A 19,154-nucleotide genomic window follows, 5' to 3' on the forward strand; every position below is an offset into this window, starting at 1 on the left:
TGTTTGGAAATTCCGAATGTGCCTCAGAATTTATCATCCACTATGTTCTTCCTTAGCCACTGTAAGCTACCTCAGAGTACCCAGCCAGGAAGTTTGAAGGTGGCTTTTGATTTCTAATTAGGATATTCAGACTCCAGCATCTCAACAGAAAATATGCAGAGACATTTTATCAACTGTGACATACCAGGGGTACATGAATATTCAGGGCTCCACACTACTATATAATGCTGCATTTCTTGGTTTTATTTGAAACAGTGCATATTTTTAGCATTTTATGGTAGGATTTTACACTTGTCATTTACACAAATTACAAGGTTCTGCTTCAAGTTTTTAAAAAAAATTTAAAAATTCAGCCCATGTGCAGCACAAGAATATGCAAAACTACTTTACATTATACACACTTTTTATCAAAGGAGATACAAAATTCTGGCTTGTAGTTTTAGACAAATACAAGAAGCTTCAAACTAGACACAAAGGGTTAACATTAATTCTCAAATATAAGTCTGCACTTTTGTGTTGTAGTTCTCTGAGATGTGAATACCAAATTCCTAAGGGATTTTTATGTTTTCCATCAAAAAGGAAAACTAAAAAAATTCCTGTAAACAAGTCCCTCCCCATCAGCTTGGTCTTTCCACAACTCTACTCTTGCTTCCCTTAGTGCCAGACACTTGCATCATGTTACAAAATTGGGGTGGGCCACTTACATCATACAAGGAGCAAATTCTTTTAACTTCTCTCCTGCAAAAATCTAAACAAGAATATATTGATGCAGATGGTTCTGCTACATTTTGCTTAATATGATGTAGCACTTGGTAATCTAGTAAACTGTGATGCTGGGCAATTAATCAAAGGGAGGAAGAGACAAAGGTCCCTATCAATGCACTTTTTGTTGGTGACACACTGGAAACCTTAGGAATCAAGTTGTCTGATGCTAAGAGAACTTTAAACTCTCTCTAAATGGAACACACCTACTGATTGCTTGAGGGACTTCTCTGATACTTATGCATAGATACTCTTTTTCAGTATGTTGGAGGCAATATTTTATACTTTCTAAAGGGTTCTTAAGAGGGAATAAGGAAGAGTGGGGCTTTTTCTGCCCCTGTAAAGGTATCGTTTTCTATCATTGGTATCCATTGTTCCCTAAGCATCTTCTGATACCTAAATGTGTGTATATGCATATTTAAAATAATTACCCATCTTTCAGTCAGTCAATACACAGCCAACTCTTGATTATCTATGAGAAACATAAGTGACATTTACTCTCAAACTTCACTCTATACACTTCATTGTTTGTTTTACATCCCATGTACACTACAGCCTATCAAGACCAAGTTATAACACAAATGTTGTTTCCTCTGACCCATGCTAGGAATGTGTAAGGAAATAGAGTGAGCACATTCTGCTAGGGCTTTGCAGATGACCCTACAGTGGACAGTGGGGGCAGGATAGAACTCTGGACATAAGATAAATTTCATGTTCCTCCAGAATCAGGTCTTACATGCCTTCGTTATTTTGTTATCACAAAATTAAAAACCTGAGGCATAGTCACTATTTTATATAGATAATGGAGAGTTGACTGTAATCGTGTTATGACTTTAGCTCTTTAACATGAAAAAATTCACAAGAAAGCATATGATAAAAAGATTAAAAAGACTGCCATGACATCTAGAAGCATTTATTTTATGCAAAAAACTTAAATATGATTATGTGTACACAAAAAGTGCACACATTATCTATGCTGAACAATGCCAAGAAACATAATATATTGATGCAACAGTTTTCTAAAATAAACATAAAATGAGCTCAGACCATCAGACAAAAGCAAAACACTTATTTCCCAATAGCACAATGCTGAAAATTGAGAGCAATCCTAAAACACCTCCAACTTTCCTTACAAAGCTGCCAAAGTCCAACTATTTTTTAAAAATTGATTTTTTTTTACATTAATAAAAATCTGGTGACAAACATTATAAAACCAAATGCTTGACAGTCTTTACTCCTTTAAAATTCCAAATATTCCAACATAATCACAGGAGTAAAAACCATTTTAAAGTGATATGCTTTATGAAACAAACAACAATATGTACATTTATTGCAAATTATATTAAACTAAAATGAGGGGAAATCAAAATATGAACTGTTTACTACTAGCAAATCAATAATTTTAATTTTCTCACTCTGATAAAAATCAGAAAGCAACATTTATAAAATTGCCACCACATCACTTTTCATAGCAGGGAACCGAAATCTGTACATCTCATTTTTGCAGAAAAGTAGGCAGGCAGAAAGAATTATACATAAAAGTTTCCAAAAGGAAAAACAAAGAAATATTTAATCTGATCTCTTTTCTTTTAAAAAATTAATTCAGTAGACTTCTATTTTTTCCTGTGTAACATGGGAATTCCTGGTTCTAAAATGGATGAATTTTCAGTGTCAGTGTAAAGACATCTTGTTACTTTCTTTAAAATAAAAACTGCAGCGTGGAAATTAATGGTGTATTACGCATTTAAACTCCAGATAGGCAGGAACTGGAACCAAGTGTTAAGCAATTTGCTTAATTATTGACTTTTCATAAGAAAAGTCTAGGGGAAGGGGGAGAACAGAGTTGCTTTTAGCCTCTCTCTCAAGAGTTTCTCCTGTACATTTCCATCAGAGGACTTGTGGTCATGTGAAAAGGAAGTAATAGTTTCTTTAGTTTTCAAGGCAGAGAGTGTGTGTTCTGAAGTGAGCTTCATTTTCTGTTCAGGGACATTTGTGAATCCAAGTTTTTGCAGAAGCTGGAGCCTGCTTCTGTTTGGCCTTCATTTTCTCCCTTTGCAAATGCGTTTTTACCTTAGGGTTAAGAATAGAACGCAAAGTTAGAAAAGATGTGGAGAAGATATAAACCAAACTAAAATGATTTCATTTCCATAGCTGTCATCTAAAATCTTTAAAAAAAAAAAAAAAAAAAAACTTAAGCATCAGGGTCTCACTCTGTCACTCAGGCTGAAGTACAGTGGCACGATCATGGCTTACTCAGCCCCAGCTCCTGGGTTCAAGTGGTCCTCCAGGCTCAGCGTCCAGCCTGAGCCTCCCAAATAGCTAGAACTATAGGCGCACACCACCATGGTTGGCTAATTTTTAAATTATTTGTACAGACGGGGTCTCATTATGTTGCCCAGGCTGGTCTTCAACTCCTGAGCTCAAGCGATCTGGGAAGCCTGTGCTTCTCAGATTCACTACTGGGATTACAGGCACGAGTCACTGTGCTTGGCATGTTACCTAAAATCCTTAAAATGTTTTTTCATTTTTTCACCTGAAACTTGGTTTAAAGAGCCTTTCCCTAAACTATATAAAAACCAAACACCAATAAAGAAGTTTTTGTTTTCAATGACTTAGTGCTGCTACCCAATGCCCTATTTGCTTACAACACTAAAAGCTATCTTATGATACTATGGCAAAATGAATTTATAAGCAGCAAAATAACTTCTGACTCCTGAGCTGGGTAAACATACACATTTTAGCATACTAAAAACACCCCAACCAAACTAGGAGGAAAAATTAGCGTGTTTTTTTTTTTTTTTTAAAGACATGAGGAATTCCCCATCACATTTCCCTAATAGGGAAGGAAATTCTGATCCCTGGAAGCACATGAGAGTGGGACATGACCTCTTTCTCACCTCCTCTCACCTACTCCTCTTTGGGAGGAGGAGAAACTCATCTAACAGATGAGATTAGGGAAAAGGAACGAGCATGTTGGGTTTGGCTTCATCAATATTTGTTCTTTTGCCCTGAGAAGTGCATTCTGGTTTGTCTGTGGCTGTTCAATTCAGTGGCAAGGCATTAGCAGCCCAACTTGCCTAATTCATTCCACATTTTTATTTATATATTTATTTGAGATGGAGTCTCGCTCTGTTGCCAGGCTGGAGTGCAGTGGTGTGATCTGGGCTCACTGCAAGCTCCACCTCCCGGTTCAAGCAATACTCCTGTCTCAGCCTCCTGAGTAGCTGGGACTACAGGTGCGTGCCACCATGCCCAGCTCATTTTTTGTATTTTTAGTAGAGATGGGGCTTCACCATGTTGGTTAGGATGGTCTTGAACTCTAGACCTCGTGATCTGCCTGCCTCAGCCTCCCAAAGTGCTGGGATTACAGGCGTGAACCACCACGCCCGGCCCATTCTACATTTTTAATCAGCCTGATCAGTAGTAAGACGACTGTCTCCTTTTCAACAATTTTACACCTAAAAGAGAAAGAAAAATATATTCCTAAACTCCTTTACTACATACATATTTTATAAAGGTAACAATGCTAAAAGAGCTAAGTGATTATTACAATTCATACAGAGACTATTAATTTGTTATACTATTTGAAGCAATTTTAACAACATGCTATTAAAGAATTTTTTTTTTTTGAGGTGGAGTCTTGCTCTGTTGCCCAGGCTGGAGTGCTTGGCATGATCTCGGCTCTCCACAACCTCCACCTCCCAGGTTCAAGCGATTCTCCTGCCTCGGCCTCTTGAGTAGCTGGGACTATAGGTGTGTGCCCCCACGTGCAGCTAATTTTTGTATTTTTAGTAGAGATGGGGTTTCACTATGTTGGCCAGGCTGGTCTTGAACTCCTGACCTAGTGATCAGCCTGCCTTGGCCTCCCAAAGTGCTAAGATTACAGGCGTGAACCACTGCAACTGGCCAAAGAATTATTTACAAGCTGCCTGCTACACCTTCGGGAAGCTTCCCTTTCCTAGCCCTGAGTCCTCTGTATTTCTTGGGCTGCTCTCACAGACTTTTGAAAGACCCAGGTCACTGGAAGAGCCTCCTGGACTTCATTCTATGTACCAAGATGAACTGCTATCACTGCAAGCACTTGGCTTCTGAAAAATTTCATGTTATTTTGAGAAAAATTCACTTGTTACTAAAAAAAATTCATATTGAACTAAGATATAGCTGTTTAACACATGAGGATACACACTTGAAGATACATACTTAGGGGTTAATTTTGAGATACGAACCCACATGATGGGAGGAAACCTTCTCAATATACAAATGAGCACAAAAACTCAGTCAATTCTTTGCTTTAAGAAAAACAAATTCTAAGATCCTTGAACACTCCCACACTAAGCATGCTAAACAAAACATGTTAATCCAACAACTAGAAACCCACAGTCTATTATCCTACAGATATTCTCTTTAAATTCAAATTCCCCAGAAGTCACAAATTTGGGGTTATTTTTTCATTGATATTTATTGACAAGCTCATCTTCAAAGAAGAATTTGGCCTTAAGTGTAAGCAAAACATACTCAAGAATCAGCAAATCTATTCAGAACATATTTTCAATTCAAAACACTGGGAACTGTTTGCCCTTTGAATGATAGCCTTAACACAAAGAGGAAAAACAAGTGAACTAAACTACTGAAATCATCATTCCTTCATCCGAAACTCAGAGACCCAACACTAATGTCCAGCTAATACTGTTGACTGTTTCCTGACCACAGTGCAAATGGCTGATTTTTATTGGTTTTATTGGGTGAATTCAAGCAATTTTTGCAAAAGGAGTAACAAGTCCAAATGCAGCCCAAAACATAAACAGGAATACTTACTGAAACCCACATACATGCAAATAGCTGAGGGAATACACTTACCACAGAAATCCGATCTAAAAATTCTAACGTTAACTTTACAAGTTAAAACCCTCAGCATCAACTCCCAGCTAAAACTGAGGCCAGTAGAATTTTGCATATCCTCTCTCTGTTTTGGTGGAATAAAGTATCCTTGAACCAGTAAGTAAGCCATATAGGTAGGAATCAAGCTAAAAATAATCCTTATTGACCTAATGTTTTGAGTAAAAACCTAGTAAGATGAATTCCGCAAGGGTTCGCACTTGCCACATGTTAGAAGTTATGGCTGTGGTATTAAAATGGCTCTAGAAGCTTAACACATCAGAAATCTACCTAAAAGAGCTGAAGATGAAATGAAGTTAACAAACCTAAAGTGTAAACTGTAGTTGGCATATACTAGGGCCTCAAAAATGGTTTTCACTAATTAATGATCATAAAATATGATAGTAAATACCAAGTAATACAACTGGACAAGCTTTCTGGAGGTGGTACAAGTGTAAAGTACCACTCTGGGGGGGATTCTGTACTCAGATTGACAAAAGAGCACCTATAGATGACTGGGGTGAGCTTAGGAGGTAAGCTCTTTTGAGATATTACTGCAGAGTTGTGAACAGAGCAGGAAATGATCATCTGGGAAGTGAAAAATAAAGCAAGTGAAAGGTGTGGAGAATCATGCAAGGAAAAATAAAAGACTGATAAATTGGGCACCTGGAGTTAGAATGCAGGGCCACAGAGAAGCACAAGGGTGCCAGGCCTTCTTTATCAAATAAAACCCAGGGCTGAACTTAGTGCAGCAATCCAGATCAGACTCCACAATGCAAGGCGCCTAAGGAGAGCTGATTCTATCACCCTGTAGCTCAGCAATGTGTTTGATTGCTCTCAGGTTTGGCACCTCTATGTCTTCTCTTACCTGTTAGTTCATTGAAACTGTAGTGATATAAAACCTTAACAGGATGATCCTCACCAGGTCTCAGGAAAATGCAGGTGGAATGTCAAATCACTCACAGGGAATATTAGCAGTTAATGAGAGCTATGTTTAGAATCTTGTAGCAAGGTGGAAGCTGCAGTTCCACATGAAATAAAAATAGTTAGCACTTTCAGGATTTTGACCATTCAACTGAAGGACAGTCAAAATGACAGCTGAGGCCGGGCATGGTGGCTCACACCTGTAATCCCAACACTTTGGGAGGCCGAGGTGGGTGGATCACGAGGTCAGGAGATCAGGACCAGCCTGACCAATATGGTGAAACCTCAACTCTACAAAAACACAAAAATTAGCTGGTGTGGTGGCACACACCTGTAGTTCTAGCTACTCGGGAGGCTGAAGCAGAAAAATTGCTTGAATCCAGGAGGTGGAGGTCGCAGTGAGCCAAGACTGCGCCACTACACTCCAGCCTGGGTGACAGAGTGAGACTTCATCTCCAAAAAAAAAAAATACGAAAATTTCTGGCCAGGCGCAGTGGCTCACGCCTATAATCCCGGCACTTTGGGAGGCTGAGGCGGGCGGATCACAAGGTCAGGAGATCGAGACCATCCTCGCTAACATGGTGAAACCCTGTCTCCACTAAAAATACAAAAAATAAGCCGGGCGTGGTGGCGGGCGCCTGTAGTCCCAGCTACTCAGGAGGCTGAGGCAGGAGAATGGCGTGAGCTCGGGAGGTGGAGCTTGCAACGAGCTGAGATCAAGCCACTGTACTCCAGCCTGGGCGACAGACCGAGACTCCATCTCAAAAAAAAAAAAAGAAATTTCCAAGCTACCACCATGAGCAGTATCATGAGGCAGATAGATAATAAGTGACATGCTGGAATCTTAAGCCATGCCCCGTGTAGCACTAGCCAAGTGACCTGAGCAAGGTCCGTTCAGGTCTTCATTTCCTTATGCTCATATAGTGTGGTACTTGCTTCATAATGGATGTTGGCAGGTCAGATATCTGCTCATAAAACATTTCCTACTGTCACTACTAATACGGATGCCAGGCACCTATCACTCAGGCTGGAGTACAGTGGCATCATCATGACCCACTGGAGCTATGAACACTGAGGCTCAAGCAATCCTCCTGCCACAGCATCCCAAGTAGCTGGGACCACAGGTGAATACCACCATGCCTGGATAATTTCTTTTTAAATTTTTTGTAGAGACAGGGTCTTGCTATAATACCAAATATCATTTGAACTAATTTTTGTTAATTTTCATTTTTTTGAGACAGAGTCTCACTCTGTTGCTCAGGCTGGAGCACACTGGCGTGATCTTGGTTCACTGCAACCTCCACCTCCCAAGTTTAAGCCATTCTCCTGCCTCAGCCTCCTGAGTTGCTGAGATTACAGGTGTGTGCCACCACACCTAGCTAATTTTTATATTTTTAGTAGAGACAGGGTTTCACCATGTTGGCCAGGCTGGTCTCAAACTCCTGACCTCAAGTGATCTGCCCACCTAGGCTTCCCAAAGTGCTGGGATTAAAGGCCTGAGCCACCATGCCCAGCCCATTTGAACTAATTTTCACCCTAGTCTTGTTCTTGGCATTGGGTGTTACATTCAATTAAAGTATGCCACTTTCAAAAACATCTGATCTATCTCTCGGTTTTCCTCTCTAATCCTAAAATGCAAGGACTTTGTTTGCATGTACTACCAAAAGAGGTGAAAAAGATGAGTAGAGTTGGTCTAATTTAACCCGTGATTATTTCAAATAAACTAGTGCTTTTACTTACAGTTCTGCCGGGCGCAACGGCTCATGCCTATAATCCCATTTATGTAAGGGATCAAAAGCTATATAGCCCTTTATACCTGGGTTTCCTCCACTTTTGGGAGGAAATGACAGTACTGGGGAGAATGACAGTACTTAGCCACATAGAGTTGTTTTTGTTTTTTGAGATGGAGTCTTGTTCTGTCATCCAGGCTGGAGTGCATGGTGCGATCTTGGTTCACTGCAACCTCCGCCTCCTGGGTTCAACTGCCTCCCGGCAATTCTTCTGCCTCAGCCTACTGAGTAGCTGGGACTAGAGGCGCGCGCCACCATGCCCGGCTAAATTTTGTATTTTTATTACAGATGGGGTTTCACCATATTGGCCAGGCTAGTCTTGAACTCCTGACCTCATGATCTGCCCGCCTTGGCATCCCAAAGTGCTGGGATTACAGGTGTGAGCCACTGTGCCCGGCCATAGAGTTGTTTTAAGGATTCAATGGGTTAACAAATAAAGAGCTTATTATTGAGCTTGGCTTATAATAAGCACTATATTACTGTCAGCTGTTTTCACGCAGCAAATTTTAAAATTATGATAAAATATATATCAAATACATTTATCATTTTAACCATTTTTAAGTATAAAGTTTAATGGCATTAAGAATATAAAGGGACGGGTGCGATGGCTCATGCCTGCAATTCCAGCACTTTGGGAGGCCGAGGCAGGCAGATCACCTAAGGTCGGGAGTTCAAGACCAGCCTGACCAACATGGAGAAACCCTGTATCTACTAAAAATACAAAATTAGCCAGGCTTGGTGGCGCATGCCTGTAATCCCAGCTACTAGGGAGGCTGAGGCAGGAGAATTGCTTGAACTGGGAGACGGAGGTTGCGGTGAGCCGAGATCACACCACTGCACTCCAGCCTAGGAACAAGAGCGAAACTCCGTCTCAAAAAAAAAAAAAAAAAAAAAGAATATTAGGGGTCTGGCTGCCCAACACAGTGAAACCCGTCTCTACTATAAATACAAAAATTAGCCGGGTGTGGTGGCGCACATCTGCAGTCCCAGTTACTCGGTAGGATGAGGCACAAGAATCTCTTGAACCCAGGAGGCAGAGGGTGCAGTGAGCCGAGATCTCACCATTGTACTCCAGCATGGGTGACAGAGCAAGACTCCATTTCAAAAACAAAACAAAATAAAAACCCAAAAACAAGAATATAAGGGGTCTTCAAAAAGTTTGTGGAAAATGAATGTCATGAAATAATTATACACGGATTTCAAAAATTTTTTTTTTTTTTTTTTTGAGTTGGAATCTCTGTCGCCCAGGCTGGAGTGCAGTGGCGTGATCTCTGCTCACTGCAAGCTCTGCCCCCTGGGTTCACGCCATTCTCCTGCCTCAGCCTCCTGAGTAGCTTGGGAGTACAGGTGCCTGCCACCACGCCTGGCTAATTTTTTGTATATTTAGTAGAGACGGGATTTCACTGTGTTAGCCAGGATAGTCTCGATCTCCTGACCTCATGATCCACCCATGGATTGCCTTGGCCTCCCAAAGTGCCGGGATTACAGGCATGAGCCACCGTGCCCAGCTCAAAATGTTTTTTTTGCACCAAAATAAACTGATACTAACTTGTTATGTCTGCACAGGATCTAGTTTGAGGCACTGAAAATGTTTGAAAAGTTTGAGGGCTGGGGCAGGAAGATTGCTTGCGGGCAGGAAGACTGCTTGATTCCAGTAGTTGAGAACAGCCTGGGCAATACAGCAAGACCCAAAAAATTTAAAAAGAAATTAGCCAGCCATGGTGGTGCACACCTATGGTCCCAGCTACTTGGGAGGCTGAGGCAAGAGGATTGCTTGAGCCTCAGTGCTCTCATAGAACAAAGTGAGCCATGATGGTGCCACTGCACTCCAGCCTGAGTGACAGAGTGAGACCGGTCTCTCAAAAAAGTTTGAAGAGGCTGGGCGCGGTGGCTCACGCCTGTAATCCCAGCACTTTAGGAGGCCAAGGTGGGTGGATCACCTGAGGTCAGGAGTTCAAGACCAGTCAGGCCAACACAGTGAAACCCCATCTCTACTAAAAAAAAAATAATAATAATAAATAAATAAATATATAAATATATAAATATATGGTGGTGGGCGCCTGTAATCCCAGATACTAGGAAGGCTGAGGCAGGAGAATCGCTTGAACCTAGGAGGCAGAGGTTGCAGTGAGCTGAGATTGTGTTATTGCACTCCAGCCTGAGCAACAAGAGTGAAACTCCGTCTCAAAAAAAAAAAGAAAAGAAAAAGAAAAAAAGTTTGAAGAGAGTCCCTATCAGAGCAATAGGAATTCTGCTAAAATTGAAGCAAGAAAAGCATCAGATGTCTGGTGAAGCTTGGGTGGAAGAATGGCGAAATCACTGATGCTTTAGGAAAAGTTTATGGCACAATGCCCCAAAGAAATCAGTAGCTTAAAATTGATATTTTGTGTGTGTGTGTGTGTGTGTGTGTGTGTGTGTGTGACAGGGTCTCCTCGGTCACCCAGGCTAGGGTGCAGTGAGGAGTGGCATGATCATGGCTCACTGTAGCCTCGACCTCCCAGGCTCAGGTGATCCTCTCACCTCAGCCTCTGAAGTAGCCAGGACTATAGGTACACACCAGACACCTGGCTAATTTTTCTATTTTTTTGTAGATACGGGGTTTTGCTATATCGCCCAGGCTGGTCTCAAACTCCTAGGCTCCAGTGATCTGCCAGCCTCAGCCTCCCAAAGTGGTAGAATTATAGGCATGAACCATGATGCCCAGCTGGATAAATTGTTTCAGGAAGGGTTGAGATGATGTTGAACATCATGCCCTCCATGTCAATTTACAGGGAAAAAAATTCATCTTGTTTCTGCCGATTCAAGAGGACTGGCAAGAGCAGAAACAATCGCCAACACTGTGGTCATTTCAATTGGTTCAGCTCACAAAATTCTGACTGAAAAATTAAAGTTGAGCAAGCTTTCCACTCAATGGCTGTTAAAACCCTTTGCACCCAGATCAGCTGTAGAGAAGAGCAGAGCTTTGGATAGAAAGTCTAGACAAGTAGGATCAAGATCCTGAAGCACTTAAAGAATTGCAATAGGAACTGAAACATGGCTTTACCAGTACAATCTCGAAGACAAAGCACAAAGCAATTTAGCTGGGCATGGTGGCGCATGCCTGTAGTCCCAGCTACTAGGGAGGTTGAGGCTGCAGTGAGGCAAGACCGCGCCATTGCACTCTAGCCTTGGCAAGAGAGCCAGGTATTGTCTCAAAAAAAAAGGGTACTAAGAGGTGAAAGTGGCCAAGTGGTCCAGTGAAAGGAAAAGCAGACTGGTCAAGAGTAAAGGTCATGGCAACAGTTTTTTGGGATACTCAACACATTTTGCTTGTTGAGTTTCTGGAAAGCCAACAAATGATAATATCTGCTTATTATGAGTGTTCGGACAAAGTCAAAGCTTTAGCAGAAAAATGCCTGGGATCAAGCTTCACCAGAGAGTCCTCCTCCACCATGACAATGTTCTCGCTCATTCCTCTCATCAGACAAGGGCAATTCTGCAAGAGTTCCCATGGGAAATCATTAGGCATCCAGCTTACAGTACTGATTCGGCTCCTTCTGACTTCTTTTTGCTTCTTAATCTTAAAAAAGTTTTTAGAGTGCCAATTTTTCTTTGGTCAATAATGAAAAAGACTGTTTGAAACAGTTAAACTCACAGGACCCTCAGTTCTTTGGGGATGGACTAAATGGCTTCTATCATTGCTTACCACACAAAATGTGTCTTGAAGTTGATGGAGCTTATGTTGAGAAATAAAGTTTCTATTTTTATCTCTTAACTCCAGTTTTCCATGACCTTTCTGAAGTGGCCAATTATTTATATCGTGTACAACCATTACCACCATCCATCTCTAGAACTTTTCCACCTTCCCCAACTGAAACTCCATCCCCATTAAACACTAAAGCCTATTCCCGCTACCCTCAGCCCTAGGCTCAAGCAATCCTCCCACCTCAGCTCCCTGAGTACAGGCACCAACATCATGCCCGACTAATTTTGTATTTTATTTATTTTTATTTTTAATTTTTGAGATGGAGTCTCACTCTGTTGTCCAGACTGGAGTGCAGTGGCACAATCTCTGCTCACTGCAAACTCTACCTCCCGGGTAGCTGAGATTACAGGGTTGCGCCACCACACCCGGCTAATTTTTTGTATTTTTACTGGAGACAGGCTTTCACCATATTGGTCAGGCTGATCTTGAACTCCTGACCTTAAAGGATCTGCCCACCTTGGCTTGGCCTCCCAAAGTGCTGGGATTATAGGTGTGAGCCACTGCACCTGGCCATAAACATTTAATTTAACCACCTACTGTCACTGAGATTAGAAAACCATCACAGAATACTGTATTCTGAATAACACACTGCCCATTGATCTACTACTAGCATATTTAAGATCTCTAACGTGCCTTTTCACTCTGTAAAGAGAAGGCCAAATGCCATTTGATGATATTGGGGCACATAGTGCAGCTAAAAGCAAAGCAATGGATTTTACAATGCTGTAAATGAGAGAAGGTCTAATTGCTACTGAAAAAGTTTTCAGGGTTCAAGTATGTATCTTTTTTTTTTTTTTTTTGAGTATCGCTCTGTCTCCCAGGCTGGAGTGTAGTGGCTGGATCTTGGCTCATTGCAACCCCTGCCTCCCGGGTTCAAGCAATTCTCCTGCCTCAGTCTCCCGAGTAGCTGGGACTACAGGTATGCACCACCACGCCCGGCTAGTTTTTGTATTTTTAGTAGAAATGGGGTTTCTCCATATTGGCCAGGCTAGTCTCAAACTCCTGACCTCAGGTGATCCGCCCGCTTTGGCCTCCCAAAGTGCTGCGATTACAGGCGTGAGCCACCATGCCCGGCCACAAGTATGTATCTGTACATTTTAGTTAGATGGTACAGGGAGGTAAGGTCAGGTGGCTTAGGTAGCCTGTGTGTGATGATTAGTACTTTTTTGCGTGTAGGTGAAGAAAAGGACAGATCTCTTGAAACCGTTCAGAGAATTTTGGCAATCTCCAGGGAAATGTTCAACTTTTGTATAACTGAAAATGTATGTAAAGGGGTAAGGAAACTAGAATTCAAAACAGTAGTAACGATAACAGTTGGGCATTTATTTTGTACTAGGCACTTTGCTAGGCGCTTTCTTTATATTTACTGATCCATTTAATTCTTAGAGCAACCCTTTAAGATACATACTATCATACTAATGAAAAAGGGAGGCAGAGGTTCAATAAAGGTCCAGGTTTGAGAAGAAAGTCATGTAAAATTTGCCCCTAATACTCGCTTTCATTACTACACTTATTAGTTAATAGAGACAGAAGTGAGTAGGAGGAACACACTAGTACTCAGATCAGGTTTGAGCCTTCTGTATCAGATGCCAGGAGAGGATGTGAAAGGTTGCCAAGAGGGCACTTAGATGATGTAGAAATTTAACAGCCCAAAATTTCAGAATTTCGTAAATGCTAATTTTTTTTGGTTTTTTTGAGATAGAGTCTCGCTTTGTCGCCCAGGCTGGAGTGCAATGGCGCAATCTCTGCTCACTGCAACCTCTGCCTCCTGGGCTCAAGCAATTCTTCTGCCTCAGCCTCCTGAGTAGCTGGGATTACAGGTGCCCATGGCCACAACCACACCCGGGGTTTTTTTCTTTTTTTTTTTTTTTTTTTGTATTTTTAGTAGAGATGGGGTTTCACCACGTTGGTCAGGTTGGTCTCAAACTCCTGACCTCAGGTGATCTACCCACCTCGGCCTCCCAAAGTGTTTGGATTACAAGCGTGAGTCACCGGGCCCAGCTCATAAATGATAATATTTTAAATGTTTTTACACACGTTTCAGTAACTTTTTTTTTTTTTGAGACACAGTCTCCTTCTGCCGCCCAGGCTGGAGTGCAGTGTCGCAATCTTGGCTCACTGCAACCTCTGCCTCCTGGGTTCAAGTGATTCTCCTGCCTCAGCCTCCTAAGTAGCTGGGATTACAGGCATGCACCACCACACCTGGCTAACTTTTTGCATTTTCTTTTTCTTTTTTTTTTTTAAGTAGAGATGGGGTTTCACCACGCTGGTCAGGCTGGTCTTGAACTCCTGACCTCAGGTGATCCACCCATCTAGGCCTCCCAAAGTGTTGGGATTACAGGCATGAGCCACTGTGCATGGCCTGACATTGAGTTTTATAAAAATACTGAAGCAGGATAGTGGGGGTATCCTGAGCTGATCAAATCTGGGACTCTTCCCTAGAAGAAACTCAAATGCCTACAGTCTAATTCAGGGGTAAATGAGTTATGTATGTAAGGAAAAAAGGAGGACGAGTTAAGTTCTAAGGCCAAGGTGAAAGGAGCCACCTTTTAGATTTCCACCAGGAAAAGTCTGAAATCTCAGCCCAAGAATGATCAAAGATTAAGAGTTTGGTAAGTTATTTCTCTGGGCAGGGTGGGGAAGATGTAAGTTGTTGACCTGTGTTAGAATTAACTATACCACGAAGAATTAAAGAGTGGGACCTATTACCTATTGTCATTTCGTGAATGTTTTATCCATTATGAGACCTTGTATCCAAAAGGTAGCCCTTATTTTATGTAAACCTCTGCAACCACTTCAAAGGCACTAAGCAAAAGAAATATTTGTCTTGTTAATAAAAACAGAAATATCAAAATACCATATCCTAAATAAAAATTACACAAAGAAAAAAGATTTTTCTTCAAATTTGTGCCTTAAAACTGGAAGTTATGAGATAATAACAGATGCTATTATAAACGGACCCAGTAAAACCAGATGCAGGTTTCTCTCTCAAATGCTTAGGTGTTTGGGGTGACTGGCACTAAGAATATACTACAAACAAAATAAAATGTCTAAATTCCCACTTGAGGAAGAATGGCGTACATTACCTTTGTAAGTCAATTTGTCTTTCTGCTGGTGCTGCCTTTTTGGCTAAATCTTGCAGTTTGGGTGCTTTGGCATTACCTGCTTCCAAACCCCCAGGGCTCTCCTGACCCACTGCAGCTCTCTTCCTTCCCTTGTTAATAGGTTTATTTAGATCATCATTTTTGGTTGCATTGCCCTGAGATTCAGACTTGGGTCGCCGTCCTCTCCTGGGTTTGGAAGGGGCAGGTGGTCCCGATTCATCTACTTTCTCATCTGTTTTTTGTTGGATATTCTCTGCACCAGCTGCTGTTACTGTTCTTTTCTTTCCTCGGTCACTGCTGATGTTGCCCTGGGTAGCCTGATCAGAATTAATTTCCTAAAAAAGCACAAAACAATTCTATAAACACAAATTCCTTAAATATTAATGATCTCTATTAGAAAAGAGTGTTTTGAAAGTATTTTAAAGGAGTCTGGATTTGAGGGCTTCCAGTTAACTGCTTACATCACATTAGGAAAGTAAGTTCCTTGAGGAGAGTGACTGTGCCTGGTACCTACCATGGTGTATAGCATATATAATATGCTCAATAAATGCTCATTAAAAAGCAAAGGCTGGCAACACTGGCTTATGCCTGTAATCACAGCACTTTGGGAGGCTAAAGCGGGAGGATCGCTTGAGCCCAGGAGTTCCAAACAATCCCCGACAACATAGATCCCATCTCTACCAATAATTTAAAAAATTAGCCGGGCATGGTGGCTTGTGCCTGTAGTCCCAGCTACTTGGGAGGCTGAGGTGGGAGGATTGCTTAAGCCTGGGAGGTTGAGGCTACAGTAAGCAGAGATTATGCCACTGGACTCCAGCCTGGGTGACAGAGGGAGATCTTATCTCAAAATATTAATTGCAGGCCTGGCGCGGTGGCTCACGCCTGTAATCCCACTACTTTGGGAGGCTGAGACGGGTGGATCACCTGAGGTTGGGAGTTCAAGACCAGCCTGACCAACATGGAGAAACCCTGTCTCTACTAAAAATACAAAATTAGCCAGGCGTGGTGGCCCATGCCTGTAATCCCAGCTACTCGGGAGGCTGAGGCAGGAGAATAGCCAAGACTGCACCACTGCACTCCAGCCTGGGCAACAAGAGCAAAACTCTGTCTCGGGGGGAAAAAAATTGCAATAATAAAAATATAAAGCACAAATAGTACTTGAAAAATAAAATCTACTTGGTTTTGTTGTTATACTGCATCCAAATGAAAAGTTCTTTTTATTGATGGTATGTACTAAATCTGTCACTTTTTAAAAGAAGAGTATTTTCAGAATTCTATATGCTATTAATGTTTTCTTTGTCTGTGAGTACATCTAAGTATAATAATCTTTGTAGTTCTGTAACGTGAAGTTCTTTAACTTTTCATCTCATCCCAGTTGCAATGAGCTGAGATCATGCCACTGCACTCCAGCCTGAGTTACAACTCTGTCTCAAACAAAACAAAACAAAACACAGAAATTGCAACTTTAACTGACATAATTCTAATTGATTAAAGAGCGAGTAATACAATCATTGAAAAAATTAGATTAAATCTTTTTAATCAAAGTAATTTTCATTTTCCCCAGAAAATATTCCCAGAAAGACAAGGGAAAATAAATTACAAATCTTCCATGTTTCAAGAAAATTTAGTTCAAAGAAAATTCCCAGGAATAACAATTTAAGTGAGTAAACCCACAAATCAGTGTTTTAGAGTTTCCTTTTTTTTTTTTTTTTTTTTTTGAGACAGGACCTCGCTCTGGTTGTCCAGGCTGGGGTGCAGTAGCGCAATCTCAGCTCACTGCAGCTAAAGTCATTCTCCCACCTCAGCCTCCTGAACAGCTGGGACTACAGGCAGATACCACCATGTTCAGCGAATTTTTCTATTTTTAGTACAGATGGGGTTTCAACAAGTTGCCCAGGCTGTCCTGAAACCCCTGGACTCAAGCAATCCACCGGCCTCAGCCTCGCAGAGTGTTGGGATTACAGGCGTGAGCTACCATGCCCAGCCTGGAGTCTAATGTTAAGCCTCACTTTAGTGAACAGATAATCCATGAAAGGACAAGAGTAAAATGGCCTGCAGGAATTGAACTGTGAAAACAATACACAATGGATCAGAGAAGAAAGATGCAAAGTCACCTTCGGGAATGATGGTGACTGCTGGACATAACAGAATGGATCAACAACACAACCAAGTACTAAAACCTGGAGTATGAACCACTTGTTCAACTGAATGTTTAATAGGTGTGGTGGTTCTTGGGCATAGATTGAGGAACAAAACAGGTGTTGTTCTTCATGTAGGTTAGTACGGTAGGTAACTGATTTTTAAAAAGGTAAATACTTAAGGACAAACCTGTGTGCTAACAGGTTAAAGAAGCTGAGTTAGATGAGACAAGGATAACAAGTTTAAAACAGGCAAAATATGAACAGGCAATTTACACAACAGCACATCCAAATGGTCAACAAACATACTGGCAGTCAGAGAAATACAAATTAAAATAGTGGGGCATTAGATTTGATAAGTGGAGACAGAAAAAAATTCAAATGAACCGTAAAACATGTTGTTGGTATGTAGGGAATAAAGTACTCTCATACCCTGCTGCTAGAAATGTCAAGTGTTCCAATCTCTCACGAAACTAATATAGAAATATGTAAAGGCTCTAATGCATTTATCCTTTGACCCACTAATACTACTCTTGAGAAACTCAGCCCACAGAAATAAATGCACCAGTAAGTGTGTTTGTATATGTTTGTTTTTTTTTTTTTGCGACGGAGTTTCGCTCTTGTTGCCCAGGCTGGAGTGCAGTGGCACAATCTTGGCTCACTGCAACCTCCACCTCCCAGGTTCATGCAATTCTCCTGCCTCAGCCTCCTGAGTAGCTGGGATTACAGGAGCCCACCACCACGCCCGGCTAATTTTTTGTATTTTTAGTAGAGACTGGGTTTCGCCATACTGGGCAGGATGGTCTCGAACTCTGACCTTGTGATCTGCCCGCTTCAGCCTCTCAAAGTGCTCGGATTACAGGCGTGAACCACTGCGCCCGGCTGCTTGTATATATATTTTATTGTTTTACACACAATAAGTTTATAAACAATATTTACTGCGATATAGTAGCAAAAAAAGGCAAAGTATACGTGTATACAAATGTGAAAATAAGATTAAACTGTTGAAAAAGAAAAAAGAGGGCTGGACGCAGTGGCTCATGCTTGTAATCCCAGCACTTTGGGAGGTCGAGGGAGGCAGATCACCTGAGGTCAGGAGTTCGAGACCAGCCTGGCCAACATACTGAAACCTTGTCTCTACTAAAAATACAAAAATTAGCCAGGTGTGGTGGCGGGTGCCTGTATTCCCAGCTACTCAGGAGTCTGAGGCAGGAGAATCGCTTGAACCTGGGAGGTGGAGGCCACAGTGAGCTGAAATCACACCATTGCACTCCAGCCTCAACAACAGAGTAAGACTCTGTCTTGGAAAAAAAAAAAGTTGAAATAAGGGTTTGGAGCAATATAATATTACACATCAAGCTGAAAGCAAGGTTTGGATATAACAGAAATTAGAATTTAAATTTCCAATTTCAAAATTACATAGACTTTTAGGAAAAGGTCATAAAGGTAACAGATTGCTGGTTGTACTAGATAAACACTTAGGCCTTTGCAAATGTACCACCCTTTAGTAAGCATTGTAAGTACATGATGTAACTCAATGTCTATGGCAATATGCATTTTTGTATGTAAGTTTGTTTAAGTCAAGACTGCTTAATTTTACACAAGGATCCCACAATACTCTAATCTATTGGTATCTGGATTCTAAGAGTTTTGATAATAAGAGGTAACTTGTTACCTGAATCCATTGACATGCTGTGTTTCAAACACCAAGCAGAAAGAGTTTAGATAGCAAGAGATTGATCTAAAAATGTAACCTCGGGTGGGCACGGTGGCTCACGGCTGTAATCCCAGCACTTTGGGGGGCCAAGGCGGGTGG

At 41.4% G+C, this 19,154-nt stretch overlaps 1 protein-coding gene across 2 annotated transcripts in view; it reads right to left on the reverse strand.

Annotated features, from left to right (window-relative positions):
- Window positions 1-222: 222 nt before the first annotated feature.
- The window catches only part of PDS5A (PDS5 cohesin associated factor A), a 176,315-nt gene continuing 157,383 nt past the window's right edge, over window positions 223-19,154 (reverse strand). The window contains exons 32-33 of one of the 2 annotated variants that reach the window (XM_055246433.2): window positions 15,183-15,535; window positions 223-2,832 (exon numbers count right to left, since the gene is read on the reverse strand). In XM_055246433.2, coding sequence (XP_055102408.1) covers window positions 2,829-2,832; window positions 15,183-15,535 — 357 coding nt within the window. In that variant the 3' untranslated portion in view covers window positions 223-2,828. Of the gene's footprint in view, window positions 2,833-15,178; window positions 15,536-19,154 lie in introns of those variants that run through there. The other variant, XM_063619784.1, reaches the window with a different exon arrangement.

This window comes from Symphalangus syndactylus, chromosome 16 (genome assembly GCF_028878055.3).
Source record: "Symphalangus syndactylus isolate Jambi chromosome 16, NHGRI_mSymSyn1-v2.1_pri, whole genome shotgun sequence".
Taxonomy (NCBI): domain Eukaryota; kingdom Metazoa; phylum Chordata; class Mammalia; order Primates; family Hylobatidae; genus Symphalangus; species Symphalangus syndactylus.